A 14,479-nucleotide genomic window follows, 5' to 3' on the forward strand; every position below is an offset into this window, starting at 1 on the left:
TTTATGGCGAGTCCCACGGTATCTGTCTTCAGGGAAAAATCCCAGAGGTGGACACGCATGGGGGTGTCGGGCATGAAGGTGGGGTGCAGAGAACACCTCCCATGCTGCCCTATATATAAGCAGTGATTAGATTCGGTTTGAAATCTTCAGTTCGTGGAACTTGCAATGCCCCGGGGGCGGGGAGTCCCTTGCAAAGTTTTATAATACTTGGGTTTAGGCTCAACAATTACATTTTTTTTAATTGAAGTGTAGCTGACATATAATATTAGTTCCAGATGTACAATACAGCAATTCACCAATTATATGTATTATGAGACACTCCCCATGACAAGTGTATCACGATATTATTGATTGTATTCCTATGCTGTACTTTTCATTTCCCTGAGTTATTTTTCTTGTAACTGAAAGTTACATTTCGCCCATCTCTCCACCCACCTCCCTTTTGGCAAACGAACAAACAAGAGTAGGCCACAAAAAAGAGAGAAACGGACATGATTGTCCGCTTTTGTGATGGCGGCCGCCTGAGGCAGCCAGCGGTCAGCAGGTGTCACTGGAGCTCTATCCAGGGAGGGCTGCGACCGCCAAGCATCTGGCCCCGGCTTCTTTGCATGCCCGTGTCTTGCTCGCCTCATTGACGGTGTAAGCCATTGTGGTCGCCTAAGTAGCTGGACCGGTAGGTAACTGGGAGGTGTATTGCAAGCTTGCATTTCTGCTCTTCAGCTAGATAACGAAGCTATTTGCTTTGCTCGCTAAGCATATCCACGGACCCACCCGTGTCCACAGATCTTAGGGAAGGAATTCGCATCCGGGGAGGGGACCGCACTGTGGGGTCTGGTTTTTTTCCTGGACTGCCAGGCTGACAGCAACGCCGTGTTTTTGGTGGTAACCTCGATGTCTTCCTCCCTGGGCTTGTCTATCCTACTTTCAGTCAGTTTGCGAATTTGTCACATGAGATTCTTAGGTGGCCCACAGGGAATATGCAGTGACACTAGAGCCCTGGACAGACTGTAAGAACCCGCATGCGTGCATGCATGCATTCATTCACCGAAAACCTCCCTTTCCGCTAGGTGTCCTTCCTCAAGTGCTAAGGGAGCGAATGTTCCAGAACCTTCTATGCAGCAGCACACAAATAAATAAACACGTGCTGTGCAGGGAAGATCACATGTGCAGGGGACACGTCAGCGGTGGGGACAGGTGGTCACACTGGGGCTTAGGCGGCAATGCTGAGAACCCACGGGCTGTGAAGAGCCACGTGGGAGAGGCTCAGGCTTGGAGACTCGGGGCACAGGGTCAGAGGCAGGGAGGCTGGGAGGCCGGAGAGGAGGCACAGCGCCTGATCCCGGGCCTCGGTTCTGGCTCTGGAGAGCTGCTGCAGGTGCCCAAGGGAAGTTCCCCTCCTCTGCGGTGCTGTGTTCTTTACCACCAGCAACTCCCATTAAACTGAAATCACAGACTTGGGTGCGTGGGACCCTGGGGTCCGCCTCGCTTGCCTGAGTCCTGGGCTTCAGTCCCCCCCAACCTGCCCTGTGAGGAACGCAGGTATTTTATGGTGTGATGCCCTGTTGTTGGCTTCAGTTCAGCTGTCACTTCCTTCTTTGTATTCGGTCACGTTTTGATTCTTTAAAATTAGCAGTGAGGTCAGAGTCAGGACCCAGATAGACTGGGAGTCTGTCTCCTAACCCTTTATTTTCTTCTCCAAACAACTGAGCACATTAGGACAGTCTGGGAATTCGGACGCCATCCGTGGTCCTCAGTGGGTTTGTTCCTCCTGAGGGGTTCTTTTGGAGGAAGGTGGGGACGGGGCCCCAAGAGAGCTCTTATCTCTTCGGGGTGGCTCCTAGGAGGGAAGATATTCTGAGACTTTTTCTTACTTCGCTTGGGCAGAGATGCTTGCACCTCTTGCTTGAGGCTTGTTCTGTGGGCATCCTGAGCAGCTGACCGGTGCGGTTTGGGAGCAGAGAGATGCGCGATGGGGTTTTACCCAACACCTCACATCCCATTTGTTGCAACACATGGAGTTTGTCTGCTGAAAAGCTGCAACATGTAGTTCCTGGTGGAGCTCACTCCGGAGTAGACGCTGGTCAAAATCTGCTTGTTCTTGCAATCGCCGCCCCCCACGCCGCCCTCCCCTCCCCCCACAGAGAGAAAACAATAATGTGTGAGTGCAGTTGAGGGTCTCTGGCCCACGAGGAGGATTCTGGCCAGGCGTCCCCTGGAAGACACAGCCATCTGTGTGGGGGGGGCATCTTATCCTGGAGCCTGGGTTTCCCCCATTTCCCACAAGGGACCCCATCTCTGCTGCTTCGGGCTGGATTTCTGGTCCTTTTAACCCGGGCACCTCAGCCTCTCCGCCACCTCTAAGCGCAGACACGTCCCTCGCTGCTCCCGACGGGGTGCATCTCTCCCTGCTTGCACTGATGTAAATGGTATTGAAACTGTTTTATAGGATTTGCGCTGATCTCTGCCAAAGTACCTCCTGCTAGTTGCAGTCAATTATTCTGAACTTCCGCGAATCTTTAATCCTGGCTCTACTTTGCAAAGAGTCATTCGTCTCTCTCAGCCTTGCTCGTCCCAAAGGAGAGGAGCATACCGAGTGCGTGTTCATTTAAGTCATGAGTGCAGAGGGTTAGCCGTGGCCCCGGGAGGGGCAACCGCACCTGTTTAGCAGTTTGTCTCTTAAATCAGCCGCCGCACGTAACCTGGGGGCCTGGCAATGTCCTAGCCTAATAACTGTGCCGTCCAAAGAAGATAATTCTGTATTGATGGTGACTCTCCCAATGTGCTTTGTGGCAATTGCCGCTTTCTCCGAGAGCTCCTGGATGACCCACGGTCAGGATTCATCCAGGCACCGACTCTGCTGTGTGCTGCCAATTCCTAGGGTCCGCTTGAAGAAATAAAGCTAAGGTTGGGGTGCCTGGGTGGCTCAGTCGGTTAAGCATCCGACTCTTGATTTTGGCTCAGGTCATGGTCTCAGGGTCGTGAGTTCGAGCCCCGCGTCAGGCTCTGTGCTGGGTATGAAGCCTGCTTAAGATTCCCTCCTCTTCTGCCCCCCCATTCCCCCACTCTCTCTCTCTAAAAAATAAAAGAAGAAAAAGAAATTAAGGTTGATTTCATTTTCTCCATGACTTCCTAAAAACTGTAGATAGTAGCCCCAATATCCTGTCTGGAGCCTGGAGAGGGGAAAATGTTCTGGAAGTGGAGACAGAGAGCCAGGTGGGAGCCGTGTTCTTCCCCCAGAACTGCAGTGAAGCCGGGGTCTGCCTCAGTGGGTGAGGGGGGCCGTGACCTCTGCCCCAGGGGCCAGCCTGCAGCTCGGTGCCGGGCAGAGGGTGGCTCGTGGACCTTAGACACAGGGAGAGCCGGGGTCAGGACCCAGCCGCCCTCAGCCTTCCACTGGAGCCCTTCTGTCTGGTCCGCCGTCCCTCCCGACAGGTCCTCATAGCTTGCTCCTGCCCTCGATGCCGGCGCTTATCCTTGCGCCCAGCGGGCCACTGGGGGCGGAGAGCCCTGCCTCCCCTCTCTGTTCATGGAGGATGGAGTGTTTCCCCTCTGCTCATCTCACTGATTTGCTGGCACCACTGTGACGTGGCCGACTCGCTTTCCCCGTTCCCAGTCCGTCTGCCTCACTGGTGGTGTTTCCTGCCTGGCTGTAATGAAGCGGAGAGCGGCCGTCCCTTTCCATGCTTCCCTGCACCCCCTCATCGAAACTGTCAGCTGGGCAGAGCCGAGGCCGTCCCTGAGGCACGCCGGGCTCCCAGTGCGGGGAGCTGCCCGTCCTGGATCCCAAACACGGATGTGTCGGAAAAGCAGCAACACCTTGGCCTCCCCGTTTCTGATAAGTGGCCGTATCAGCCTAAGCAGAGCCATGGTTCACTTTGATGAGGACTCATACGTGGCCCCTCCAACCCAACAAAACGGAGTGTTATTTCTCTTTCTTTACTCCTGCTTCAGGTGCCTTCCACGTAGGAAAAAGGGACATAGTGAGATTTAGGAAGATAAAGAGTAAGGTTTAGGAGACACAGAGGAGTGGATGCAGATATGCTCAGGGCATTGCTCACTGCAACGTGGCCGGAGTTTCTGGATGATGGGCACGGGACCCCCGCATTTGGTTTAAATAGGCGTACACAAGTTTTTAAGACATATTTTTGTCCTGGGACAAATTCTAGGAGTTGTATTGACTGTGACCCTCCCTGGGGGCCACGGGTGATGCTCTAGATGGTAGTTAAGACCAGGCTCCAGGGCAAACACGGATGGGCTGTCATTGGCTGGTTCTGGTCGATGCTCACTCGAAGGCCGGGGGAAGTCTCTGGAGTTATGGGCTTGGATGGATCCCATTTTCAAGGAAAATTTCATACAGAAGCCCACGTTATGGAACTGATCAAAGACAGGCTGCCCCAGTCAAAGCAAATGTTGGATGTCCAGACTCCACCCATCACGCCCCCTCTCTGCATGTACCCTACTCCACCCCCAAGGCAACTACCCTTCACCCCCAGGAGAGCACATTTGAAAACAGTGGCATTGAGGAAATCTTTCTCAAGTTGTGTCTGCACCGTGCACATCCCATATGGAAAAGGACTCTTTGGTTAATTAGGTATGAAAACACTTACGTATCTCTCTCAAAGATTCAAAGTGTACATCAGCGTAAGAGAGCATCCTAGCCATTTGTGATGGTTAGTTTTACATGTCAAGTTGGTTAGGCCATGGAACCCAGGTGTTTGGTCGAACACCAGTCGCACTGTTGCCGTGAAGGTATTTTTTAGATGAGATTAACATTCACATCAGTAGACGGTTGAGTAAAGACCATGATGTGGGTGGGCCTCATCCAAGCAGTTGAAGGCTGTGATCGAAAAGACTTTAGGTCCCCAGGGGAGGAGGGAATTCTGCCTCCAGACTCCAACTGCAACTCTTCCCTGGGTCTCCAGCTTCTTGGCCCACCCTGCGGATTTTGGACTCGCACCTCCACAATCACTCGAGCCAGTTCCGAACGTAAAATATCCGTGAACACATAAGCGCGCATCTTATGGGCTCTGACTGATAAACACAATTGATGCCATCTTCTATTTCTTAATGATTTTCCTGGGCTCTTTCTGGTATTATAGGAAGGCATCTGATGAGTTCTGCCTGCTCGTGAGGCTCCTAATAGATGAACAGTAGCTTCGGTTCACAAAGGGTCTTGCTTGGTCTGAATGGTTCACACTAATCATACGCGGGAAGTCCATTTTTGAAATTTTGCTTTATGCCTTGTCCTCTTGTGAAGGTCATTAGCTGAAAGCCATACGCAAACGGAGACGTGCCTCAGAACCCCTCCCCATGGCGCACGCAGTAGTACCAGATGTCCTCATCCCTCCTCTGAGTGGATATGCTTTTTCTTTTCAAAAACCATTTTTGGAGAGCTGGTTTTCATTTTGGAAATGGAAGAGGAAGAGAATAGTTTCACACTGACAGCTGAAAAGTGAAGGTTGAGACCTTGTGTCGGGGGAAGAGTCAAAGGCTGTGGGGGTCCTGCGGGGTCGACGAGGGTGGAGGGTCCCGTGGTCCTGCTCCGCATCATCAGAAAGGGCAGATCGCTTCAAAATTGGAGAATTATGTGCACATGTTAGAGATGTTTCCAGTCAGAATGTTTGGAACTGCACAGAGGTTTGGATTCCGTGTATTTGTATGGGTAAATCCTCAGCCCTTTGGGAAAATGGGCTTTCGGGGGGGTCCTCGCTGAGGAAGGGCTGTGTTGGGGGCTGCTGGTGCCAGCTGGGCTCACCTCTGACCCTCCCGCTCTGACGCAGGTGCTCTTGAGTACCCTCCTGGTGGCCGGGTCTGGAAGGTGTGACGCAGACGTTCTCCGCCTGCTGGTGGCTCTTCCTGAGGACCGGAAGTCTTGGTTTGCAGCCAAGGAACTGTGCGGCCTGCCCGGGCCCCACGTGTATTCTCTGATCGTGTCCATGACTCAGAACCTGGATCTACGCAATGTCATTTATAAAGTAAGGGGGTGACCGTGGGGGGTGGCCTGACTCGGGCCTCCTGACGTCCGCAGAGGGGCGGCAAGGGGGGCCCGCAGGTGCAGACCCTGGCGGCCTCGGCCAATCTCCGTGTCTCGTGTGCGCTGACTCTGGGGTGGGGCTCGGAATCAGGGGGTGCTCAGGAGACCTTCCAGGGGGTCCCTGGGGTCAGGCCTGTGGGGACACTGGCACAGCGTTGGCGACCATCAGTGTGGTCAGCACAGGAGGACCCACTAGGAAAAGCCCTCCTAACCTCAGTGCCAGGTTCCTCTTCTCCTTAAGGACCCTTCCTGGGGTACATCTGGGGAAGCTGGGTTCCTCGGGCCAGGCCCGCGCCCCGCTCTGAGTCGGGAGCTGCTCCCACCCCTCCTTGGTCCCGGCCTTCTCTGCCCCATCATGTCCTGAGACCCACAGCCTCTATCCTGTGGAGGTGATGTGCCTGCCTCTGCCAGAGCCTGGACAGGAGAAGGTGTGCTGACGGGAGGGAACACAGGGCGGGCCCTGGTCGCCTTGGGAACCAGCTCATAACCTGCCCCACACACTCCTGCACGTAGTGGGGTGAGGGTGAGAAGGGTCTGAGAAACCCAGATGACAACGTGTGTGGGAGAGAGTTGACAGTGGACGGTGGGCACGGCTGACCCGGGGACACCCGTGATTACCCCTCCACTGACTGCCCTCTGGGCTCTACCTCTTCTAGAAGTTCGTTGTCTTCTGTCCTCCACTGTTCGAGTCTTACTTACGCTTCCAGAAACTTAGCCCTACCCTTAGGGACCAGTCTTGTTCCCCGTTTCTCCCCAGGGATGGATTTGCCAACATCTGGGCTATTCAGAGACGCCACAGGTGTTTTCAATCCAGCAAGGGCGCTTTGGGCGCTTCCAACCTGGGAGAAGAGCTTTGGGGTCAGGGAAAGGGGAGGTTTGCCATCCCAACCCTCTTTCCTTTGTGGTCTCCCTCCAGTGGGTAAGTATTGGGTTACACACATGCACACACATTCTGAGGACAAGTACTAACTTTCAGATCAAGTACGCCCTCCAAATTCACCGTGCGCCCCCTGGGACACAGATGCAGCCTGGTGGCGAGCCAGGGTTTTAGTGCTGTTCTGTTACGCACACAGAAGCCCCATGTGAAATTAGTGCTTCCAAGTAAGTCCCCTGCAGAGGGGCATGAGGATGGGGTGTGGGCTGGAGTCGGTCTCCGGGGTGGAAGGAGAACGACAGCGCCTCTGATCACACCCGCTCCGATGCGTCAGGAGCCTTCTAGGTGCGTGGCTGTAGGGAAGCTGAGGGACACCATCCTCCTGGAGATGGTGGAGCAGCCCCAAACCTGCAGGCCGAGCAGCATCAGCACCAGGGTCCCGGCGCACCGGGCTCGCTGCCAATTCTGCCCACTTTCCGTTGCCCTGACGGCGAGTCCGTGAAGCCTCTTGCAGAACACGTTTGCCGTTTGGATCTGTGGGTTCCTCTGTCTGTCAGCACTGTGGTCCCATCCCAGTCATCCCCACCACGTGTGGGGCTGTGCTGGCGCTCCTTCTGGGGCGTGGGCTTGATGAGAAAGGCGGGCAGAGAAAGCGACGGAGCCCGCACCCGTGTCTGGTGCCCGAGTGTTGGGCTACTGACCCCAGAAGGACATCATTATTAGCAGAGCCCGGCCGGAAAAGAGAGAGCTGTGATCTCGGGCCTGCAGGTCAGCTGCAGAAGCAGCAGCTAAGGGGCAGGTGCAGAATGCTAATGAACAAGAATAAGAAGTAGTGACAATCAGGGCCTCAGCCTGAAAATTCAGTGCGCAAATGAACGCAGAAGGGGGAGGCTCGCCGTGATTCCTCCCTTCTTGTGGAAAGAGGCAGCGTCTGCTCATTTATCCATTTATCCAGCAAACTCTGAGCCGTGATACCGCCCACGCTGTCCTGCTCCCTGTCACTGCGTAAGTGATGGGACAGGCACACATCCCCGCCCACGTGGAATGTACATCCCGGAACAGAGAAGACGAAAATGATAAGTAAAAATACTTAGCGGGTCAGGGTAATAGCACACACAGGTTTCAAAGAGCACTGCTAGTTTCTAAAGTCCCGGGTTAAATGCCCGGCCCTGTCCTTCTAACTCTGAGACTCCTGGACGTCCTTGGATCTCCGAGCCCCTGTCCCCTTGTCCACAAAATGAGCATTAGCACAGCCCAGAGGGATGAGGAGGGTAAATAGAAATGGTTCACAGCGGTTAAGTGGAAATTGTTTCCCATGTAAGAGTTGTTCTATTTTGACCTCTTAAATGCCCACTTTAGGCACCTCCAACATAAAGAGAAATTGTGAAAATGATTTGAATTTTAACAATAGATGGTATCCATCCCTGGTTTACGTTGGAACAGTGTGGGCGCAATCGTGTGCCAAAACGCCGAGGGAGGCGCGCCCTAATAAGGAGGACTTTTTTATGGCACAGTGAAGTCGTCTCCCTAGTTCAAGAAAGAAGAAAGTCAAATAACCAGGTTTTCACTGCCAAGCAATCCTCATGAGAGTCAAAGTCCGACATTGGTTATTTCTCGCGTTGTGTTTTCTTCCTTCGAGATTCTGATGCCTTCGGAAGCCCACGGTGCACTTGGCTCCTTGTTGGATGTGGTCTCCAGACTCAGCCACCTGCTTGCCAAAGCCGGCCACGTTCTGGAATACCTCCCCGAATTTCTTCAGGCGTATAAGATCACTGCCTTGCTAGACACGCCCGACTTCCAACAGGTATGTGTTTGCTCTGGCCCCCGGGGAAAAATTCAGATTTGCTGTGTCTTTGTATTTGCAGCTTTTGCTTGTGTATCTCTTTCTTCCAACATCTAAATTCTACGTGTGGGAACAAAATATAGGAACAGGAGTACCTTCTATGGCTCTGGAGACATAAGAACCAGGGGACGGGGACTTCTTTGAGCCACATGCACCCACATGGTGGTTGGGGATAGCTCACGCATCGTCTGTGAAGTCAGAAATCACTAAACTGAATATTAGCACAAATGAGATTCCAAGGGCCTGTTTAACTTAATTCTGAGAGTAAATTGCTTTCAAAAACCTTCAGACGTTTATTTACATATAAATAATTGGCTTACAAATTACAGATTATTTGCTGCACATACAAACACAAACTTGCATGCAGTCAGCAGCGGGATGCTACCTTTGGCTTGGACGCCGTCTGCCAGGAGGGGCTGCGTGGGGAGAGCAGATGTGCGGGGGACACGCAGAGGCCGAGGTGCAGGGTTGGGGGGTGGACGGCGAGGTGCTCAGTGGCCTCGGGCAGGACAGCACTCTGCTCGTGAGCTGATGCGTGATGCAGACACCTGTCAAGTATCTGGGTAACTTGGCAGGAGAAACGCACATGAAGACCATTAGTCGGAGTGAGTGATAGTTTATGGATCGATCACTTACCACCGGACGGACGAGGATTTGCTGGTGTGCGTCCGTGCGTGTGTGCATATGACATTTGTCTCCGTGATGGGTTTATAGGCCAGGGAAAACCACCGCATGATCTGCAGAGTGTTTTGAGGTCAGAGACGTCCCAAGCAGAGATCGCGTGCTTGGACTTGTTGAACATCTTGTACGTTGAGTTGGAGAACGGGCTTCCTTTCAGGAGTCTCCGTCACTGGTTGAAATGCTGCTTGTTTTCCTCGTGTTCTCAGGCTCCGCAACATGGGGAGGCCAGAAGTTCAGCGTTTGGTTCTTTCCAGTTCATGATGAAGAAGGTTTGCAAGGAGCAAGCGTCGTTCTTCAGCGGCTCTAACTCATTCATTAGCTTGCCCAGAGTTAACGAGCTCCTGGGAGGGGACAAAGAAAAATTCAACATTCCTGAAGATTCAAGTAAGATGACAGTAATTAGCATTCGTTGAGATTGGTTTGCGTCTCAGCCATTAGCCCTGCTCTGTATGGAATATTCTGTGTGAAGGTGGGCGCACACCGGCAGAGAATTGTCTCGGGCTTCTTAGCTTTACCCCTCGCTTTCACTAAGGCTGCCGGACACTGCCCTGGCAGGTGGCTTTGGAAGCCCCTGGCGCCCGTGGGCACGGGCTCATCCTCTGCATTGCTGGGGAAGTGATACCAGAATTCTTTCCGTGTCACGGATGAGACCACTGTGATCAGAGATGAAATCATGTGGCCAAAGAGGCATAACTGGTTCGGGGGGTGGGGGACGCTGAACTGATCAAACCCTAAACCCTTACCTGCCTTTCTAATTAGAACGGGTCCATCTAAAGTGGGGCCAGGAAGTCTCTTACCAATCCACGGTCCTTTGCCACTGAGCTTCATAGAAGGCAGATTTGGAGGAGGCCATATACATTTCTCCTTGTAGGGCATAGCTGGTCTGCAGGGGCCAACATGGTGGTGCTGCTCTCTGTGCCCGGACCCCTCACCAGTGCAGGTCAGCCAGGGGTCCCAAACGGACCGGCTTCAGGGGCGTCTGACTCTGAGGCTTCCAGTCTTTTTAAAAGGTTTACCTGTTTGCTCAGCCAGGCTAATCTTTTTGATGAATTCATCAACTCAGCTGATTGGGGACCTCATTTACATCTTCAGAATTCCTTCACCGGGCCTGTGTAAGGTACCCAGGGGCACGGCGTCTGTCATAGTCACGGGTTCTGTCTGCAAGTCAAGGTTTGAAGTTCGTCCAGGGGCCGTGTTAGGATTCTGCCTACCACCTGCCCCCCAAGTATACATATGAAATATATATTATCAGTTATAAATTATGTATTATATATTTAAAAATTTATTTAATATAAAAAATAGATATTTAAATCTGTGTTTACATATGGCATGCCCGGGAGGGACAGAGTGTTGGTGGGACTAGGGAAGAGGAGGAGAGTGGCGGTTTGCAAAGACCTCCCGGCCAGAGACAGTGCGTCAGTGTGCTCATCAGCTAATGGGTAATTCGGACAGCTGCCAAGCATAACATAATTTGGCAGTATAAAAACATGTTAATGTTACTAATATTTGGTAATTTTTGTTGTCTACTTCTCTAATTCTCATTTTTTCTTTTTTTCTTGCATTTGGGTTTCTTGAGGATTTTTTTTATTACGTTATGTTAATCATCATACATTACATCATTAGTTTATTTATTATTTATTTATTTATTTATTTATTTGAGAGGGAGAATGAGATAGAGAGAAAGAGCATGAGAGGGGGGAGGGTCAGAGGGAGAAGCAGACTCCCTGCTGAGCAGGGAGCCCGATGCGGGACTCGATCCCGGGACTCCAGGATCATGACCTGAGCCGAAGGCAGTCGCTTAACCAACTGAGCCACCCAGGCACCCCACATCATTAGTTTTTGATGTAGTGTTCCATGATTCATTGTTTGCATATAACACCCAGTGCTCCATGCAGAACGTGCCCTCTTTAATACCCATCACCAGGCTAACCCATCCCCCCCCGCCCAGAACCCTCAGTTTGTTTCTCATAGTCCATAGTCTCTCATGGTTCATCTCCCCCTCCGATTTCCGCCCCCTTCATTCTTCCTCTTGAGGATTTTTTATGTGCTCATCAAATCTAATCATCCAATCATCCATCCATTCCTCCACCCATCCACTGATCCATCCATCTATCCTTCCATCCGTCCTTCTATCCATCATCCACTTCTATCCATCCATCCCCATTCATCCATCCATCCATCTGTCCATCCTTCCCTCCCCCATCCATTGATTCATCCATTTATCTGTCCATCCATCCATCCACCCATCCATTGATCCATCTATCCTTTTATCCATCCATCCTTTTATCCATCCATCCATCTATCCATCCATCCACCCATCTATTCATCCATCCTCACCCACCCATCCATTGATCCATCCATCCATCCATCCATCCCTCCATCCCTCCCCCATCCATTGATTCATCCATTCATCTGTCCATCCATCCATCCACCCATCCATTGATCCATCCATCCTTTTATCCATCCATCCATCTATCCATTCACCCATCTATCCATCCATCCCCACCCACCCATCCATTGATCCATCCATCCATCCCTCCATCCCTCCCCCATCCATTGATTTATCCATTCATCTGTCCATCCATCCATCCACCCATCCATTGATCCATCCATCCTTCTATCCATCCATCCATCCATCCACCCCTCTATCCATCTATCCCCACCTACCCATCCATTGATCCATCCATCCATCCTTCCATCCATCCTTCCTTCCATCCATTCATTCATCCATCCATCCATCCATCCATTCATTCATCCATCCATCCATCCATCCATCCACCCACTCAACCATTCATCCATCCAGTCATTCAGCTACCATGGAGGACCAGTCTTTCTTGGTCCTTTCATACATTGTATTTCAAATGATTGTCACACTAACCATAGACAATATTAGTACCCTCCTTTTCCACATGACATACTGGAAGCTCAGAGAAGGTTAAGTGACTTACCCAATTTCACGCAGCTCTCAAGTGGCAGATGTCAGGATTCCTCGTTTCAGATTTCTTGCTCTGTACATACATATGGTTATGTCTTTTCTGAAATGAAAATTGTTACTGTTTAAATTATGCATATAAAGTGTAACTTTAGAAAATATCAGTAAGAGCAATCTTTATAAATGATGGTTTAAAAACTTATTGTGTAGTCATGCTCTTAATTTATATCTCAGGGGATTCCTTCTATCAATTTTATTGTACTTGTTGAATAAAAAGAACTGGTTTTTCCTTTTCAAACAGAATTTGGGAAGATGTAATGAATAGTGGAAATAATCACAACAGCACTATTCATACCTTGGGTGTCAGGAATCATGATATCAAAACTAAGATATTTCCATTTTAAATGTCCACTTCAGGGGTAAAAGAACGAGTTGAAGTATTCATCACTAGCTTAAAACCTTATAATATTTTGGAGCCCCTGGGTGGCTCAGTCAGTTGAGTGTCTGACTCTTGATCTCAGCCCAGGTCTTGATCTCAAGGTTGTGAGTTCAAGCCCCATGTTGGGCTCTACGCTGGGCGTGGGGCTACTTAAAAACCAAAAAACAGGGGCGCCTGGGTGGCTCAGTCGTTAAGCATCTGCCTTCAGCTCAGGTCATGATCCCAGGGTCCTGGGATCGAGCGCCGCATCGGGCTCCCTGCTCCGTGGGAGGCCTGCTTCTCCCTCTCCCACTCCCCCTGCTTGTGTTCCCTCTCTCGCTGTGTCTCTCTCTGTCAAATAAATAAATAAAATCTTTAAAAACAAACAAACAAAAAACAAAGACAAACCTTATAGTATTTGGTTGCTACCTATTCGGTTAGACAGGTCAGTTGAGTAAACCTTTGATTGAAACCAATTAGCACACAGCAATGTTGGTCCCCCACCTTGAGGGATCAAGTGTTTGAGTGAAAACAAGGCGCTTTAATATATCAAAAGCAGTAAGGTCAACACTGCTGTGTAGGCGCAGGGAAAAAAATTCAGTAGCAATATATAAAGCTAATTTCATAGGAAAGACCTAATTCTGTTCCCAATCCTGTAAGGTGCTCATGATTTTCTACACTGAAGATCAGATGCATTTCTTTCTATTACTATTTGCAGGTGTCTTTGTCATCAATTAGTGCTCTTATTGATGACTTAGTTTGAATATGTGAAGGTCATGCTTTCCTTTCTTTCCAATTACCGAAATGAACACAGTATCTTGAAATTTCTGACAAGGCGAGAACTGCTAAGGACAGCGACAAGAAAAATTATTCTCGAATTTACTGCCCAAATTCAGTTGTGGCATGAAAAATGTATCTACATCACCCATTGGAAAGTGAGGCATCATGAATATATAGATGCGTGTCACCATTAGCCTGGGCATCCTGTATCGTAAGTAATTTTTTTTTCTTCTAATTGTGACAGCACCGTTTTGCTTGAACCTCTATCAAGAAATTCTGCAGTCTCCAAACGGCGCTTTGGTGTGGTCTTTCCTAAAACCTGTATTACACGGAAAAATACTGTACACACCAAATACCCCAGAGATTAATGAGGTCATTCAAAAGGTAAGTCTGGGGGCGCCTGGGTGGCTCAGTTGGTGAAGCGTCTGAGTCTTCGTTTGACTCAGGTTATGATCTCAGGGTTGTGATATCAAGCCCCATGTCGGGCTCCACGCTCAGCCGGCAGTCTGCTTGAGATTCTTTCTCCCTCTCCCTCTCTAAAATAAATAAATAAATTTTTTTTTTAAAAAAGGTAAGTCTGAATGAATGAGGGTCTTATCGACCATACAAGCAGAGCATCAGGAAGGGGTCTTTAAAGATATGCAGCGTTTTATAGATTGGAATGCATAAAGTTTTCGTGTGTTGATGATGGTTCATCTTGGCCTCTTCTGGCTCCTTGTTCCCCGGGTCGCTGTCCTAGAGGACACGTTGGGGCAGGAAGTATTATTTGGAGCAGCCCATGCCGTGAGGATAATTAGACAGAAAGGCAGGCTGTTCCCTGTGGTCCCAGGAGAAGGTGGAGGACAAAGGCTAGTCGGTTTTGCTTGGTGCATCTGGCGGTTAAGGACGAGTCAGACCAGACATGTTTGTAGGCGCCG

At 50.5% G+C, this 14,479-nt stretch overlaps 1 protein-coding gene across 1 annotated transcript in view; it reads left to right on the top strand.

Moving 5' to 3' along the window:
* The window catches only part of ABCA13 (ATP binding cassette subfamily A member 13), a 375,994-nt gene that overhangs the window by 97,822 nt on the left and 263,693 nt on the right, over positions 1 to 14,479 (top strand). Inside the window, exons 24-27 of the mRNA XM_078059915.1 lie at positions 5,781 to 5,975; positions 8,548 to 8,712; positions 9,639 to 9,816; positions 13,807 to 13,946. Coding sequence (XP_077916041.1) covers positions 5,781 to 5,975; positions 8,548 to 8,712; positions 9,639 to 9,816; positions 13,807 to 13,946 — 678 coding nt within the window. The remainder of the gene's footprint in view (positions 1 to 5,780; positions 5,976 to 8,547; positions 8,713 to 9,638; positions 9,817 to 13,806; positions 13,947 to 14,479) is intronic.

This window comes from Halichoerus grypus, chromosome 12, assembly GCF_964656455.1.
Source record: "Halichoerus grypus chromosome 12, mHalGry1.hap1.1, whole genome shotgun sequence".
In the NCBI taxonomy this organism is placed as follows: domain Eukaryota; kingdom Metazoa; phylum Chordata; class Mammalia; order Carnivora; family Phocidae; genus Halichoerus; species Halichoerus grypus.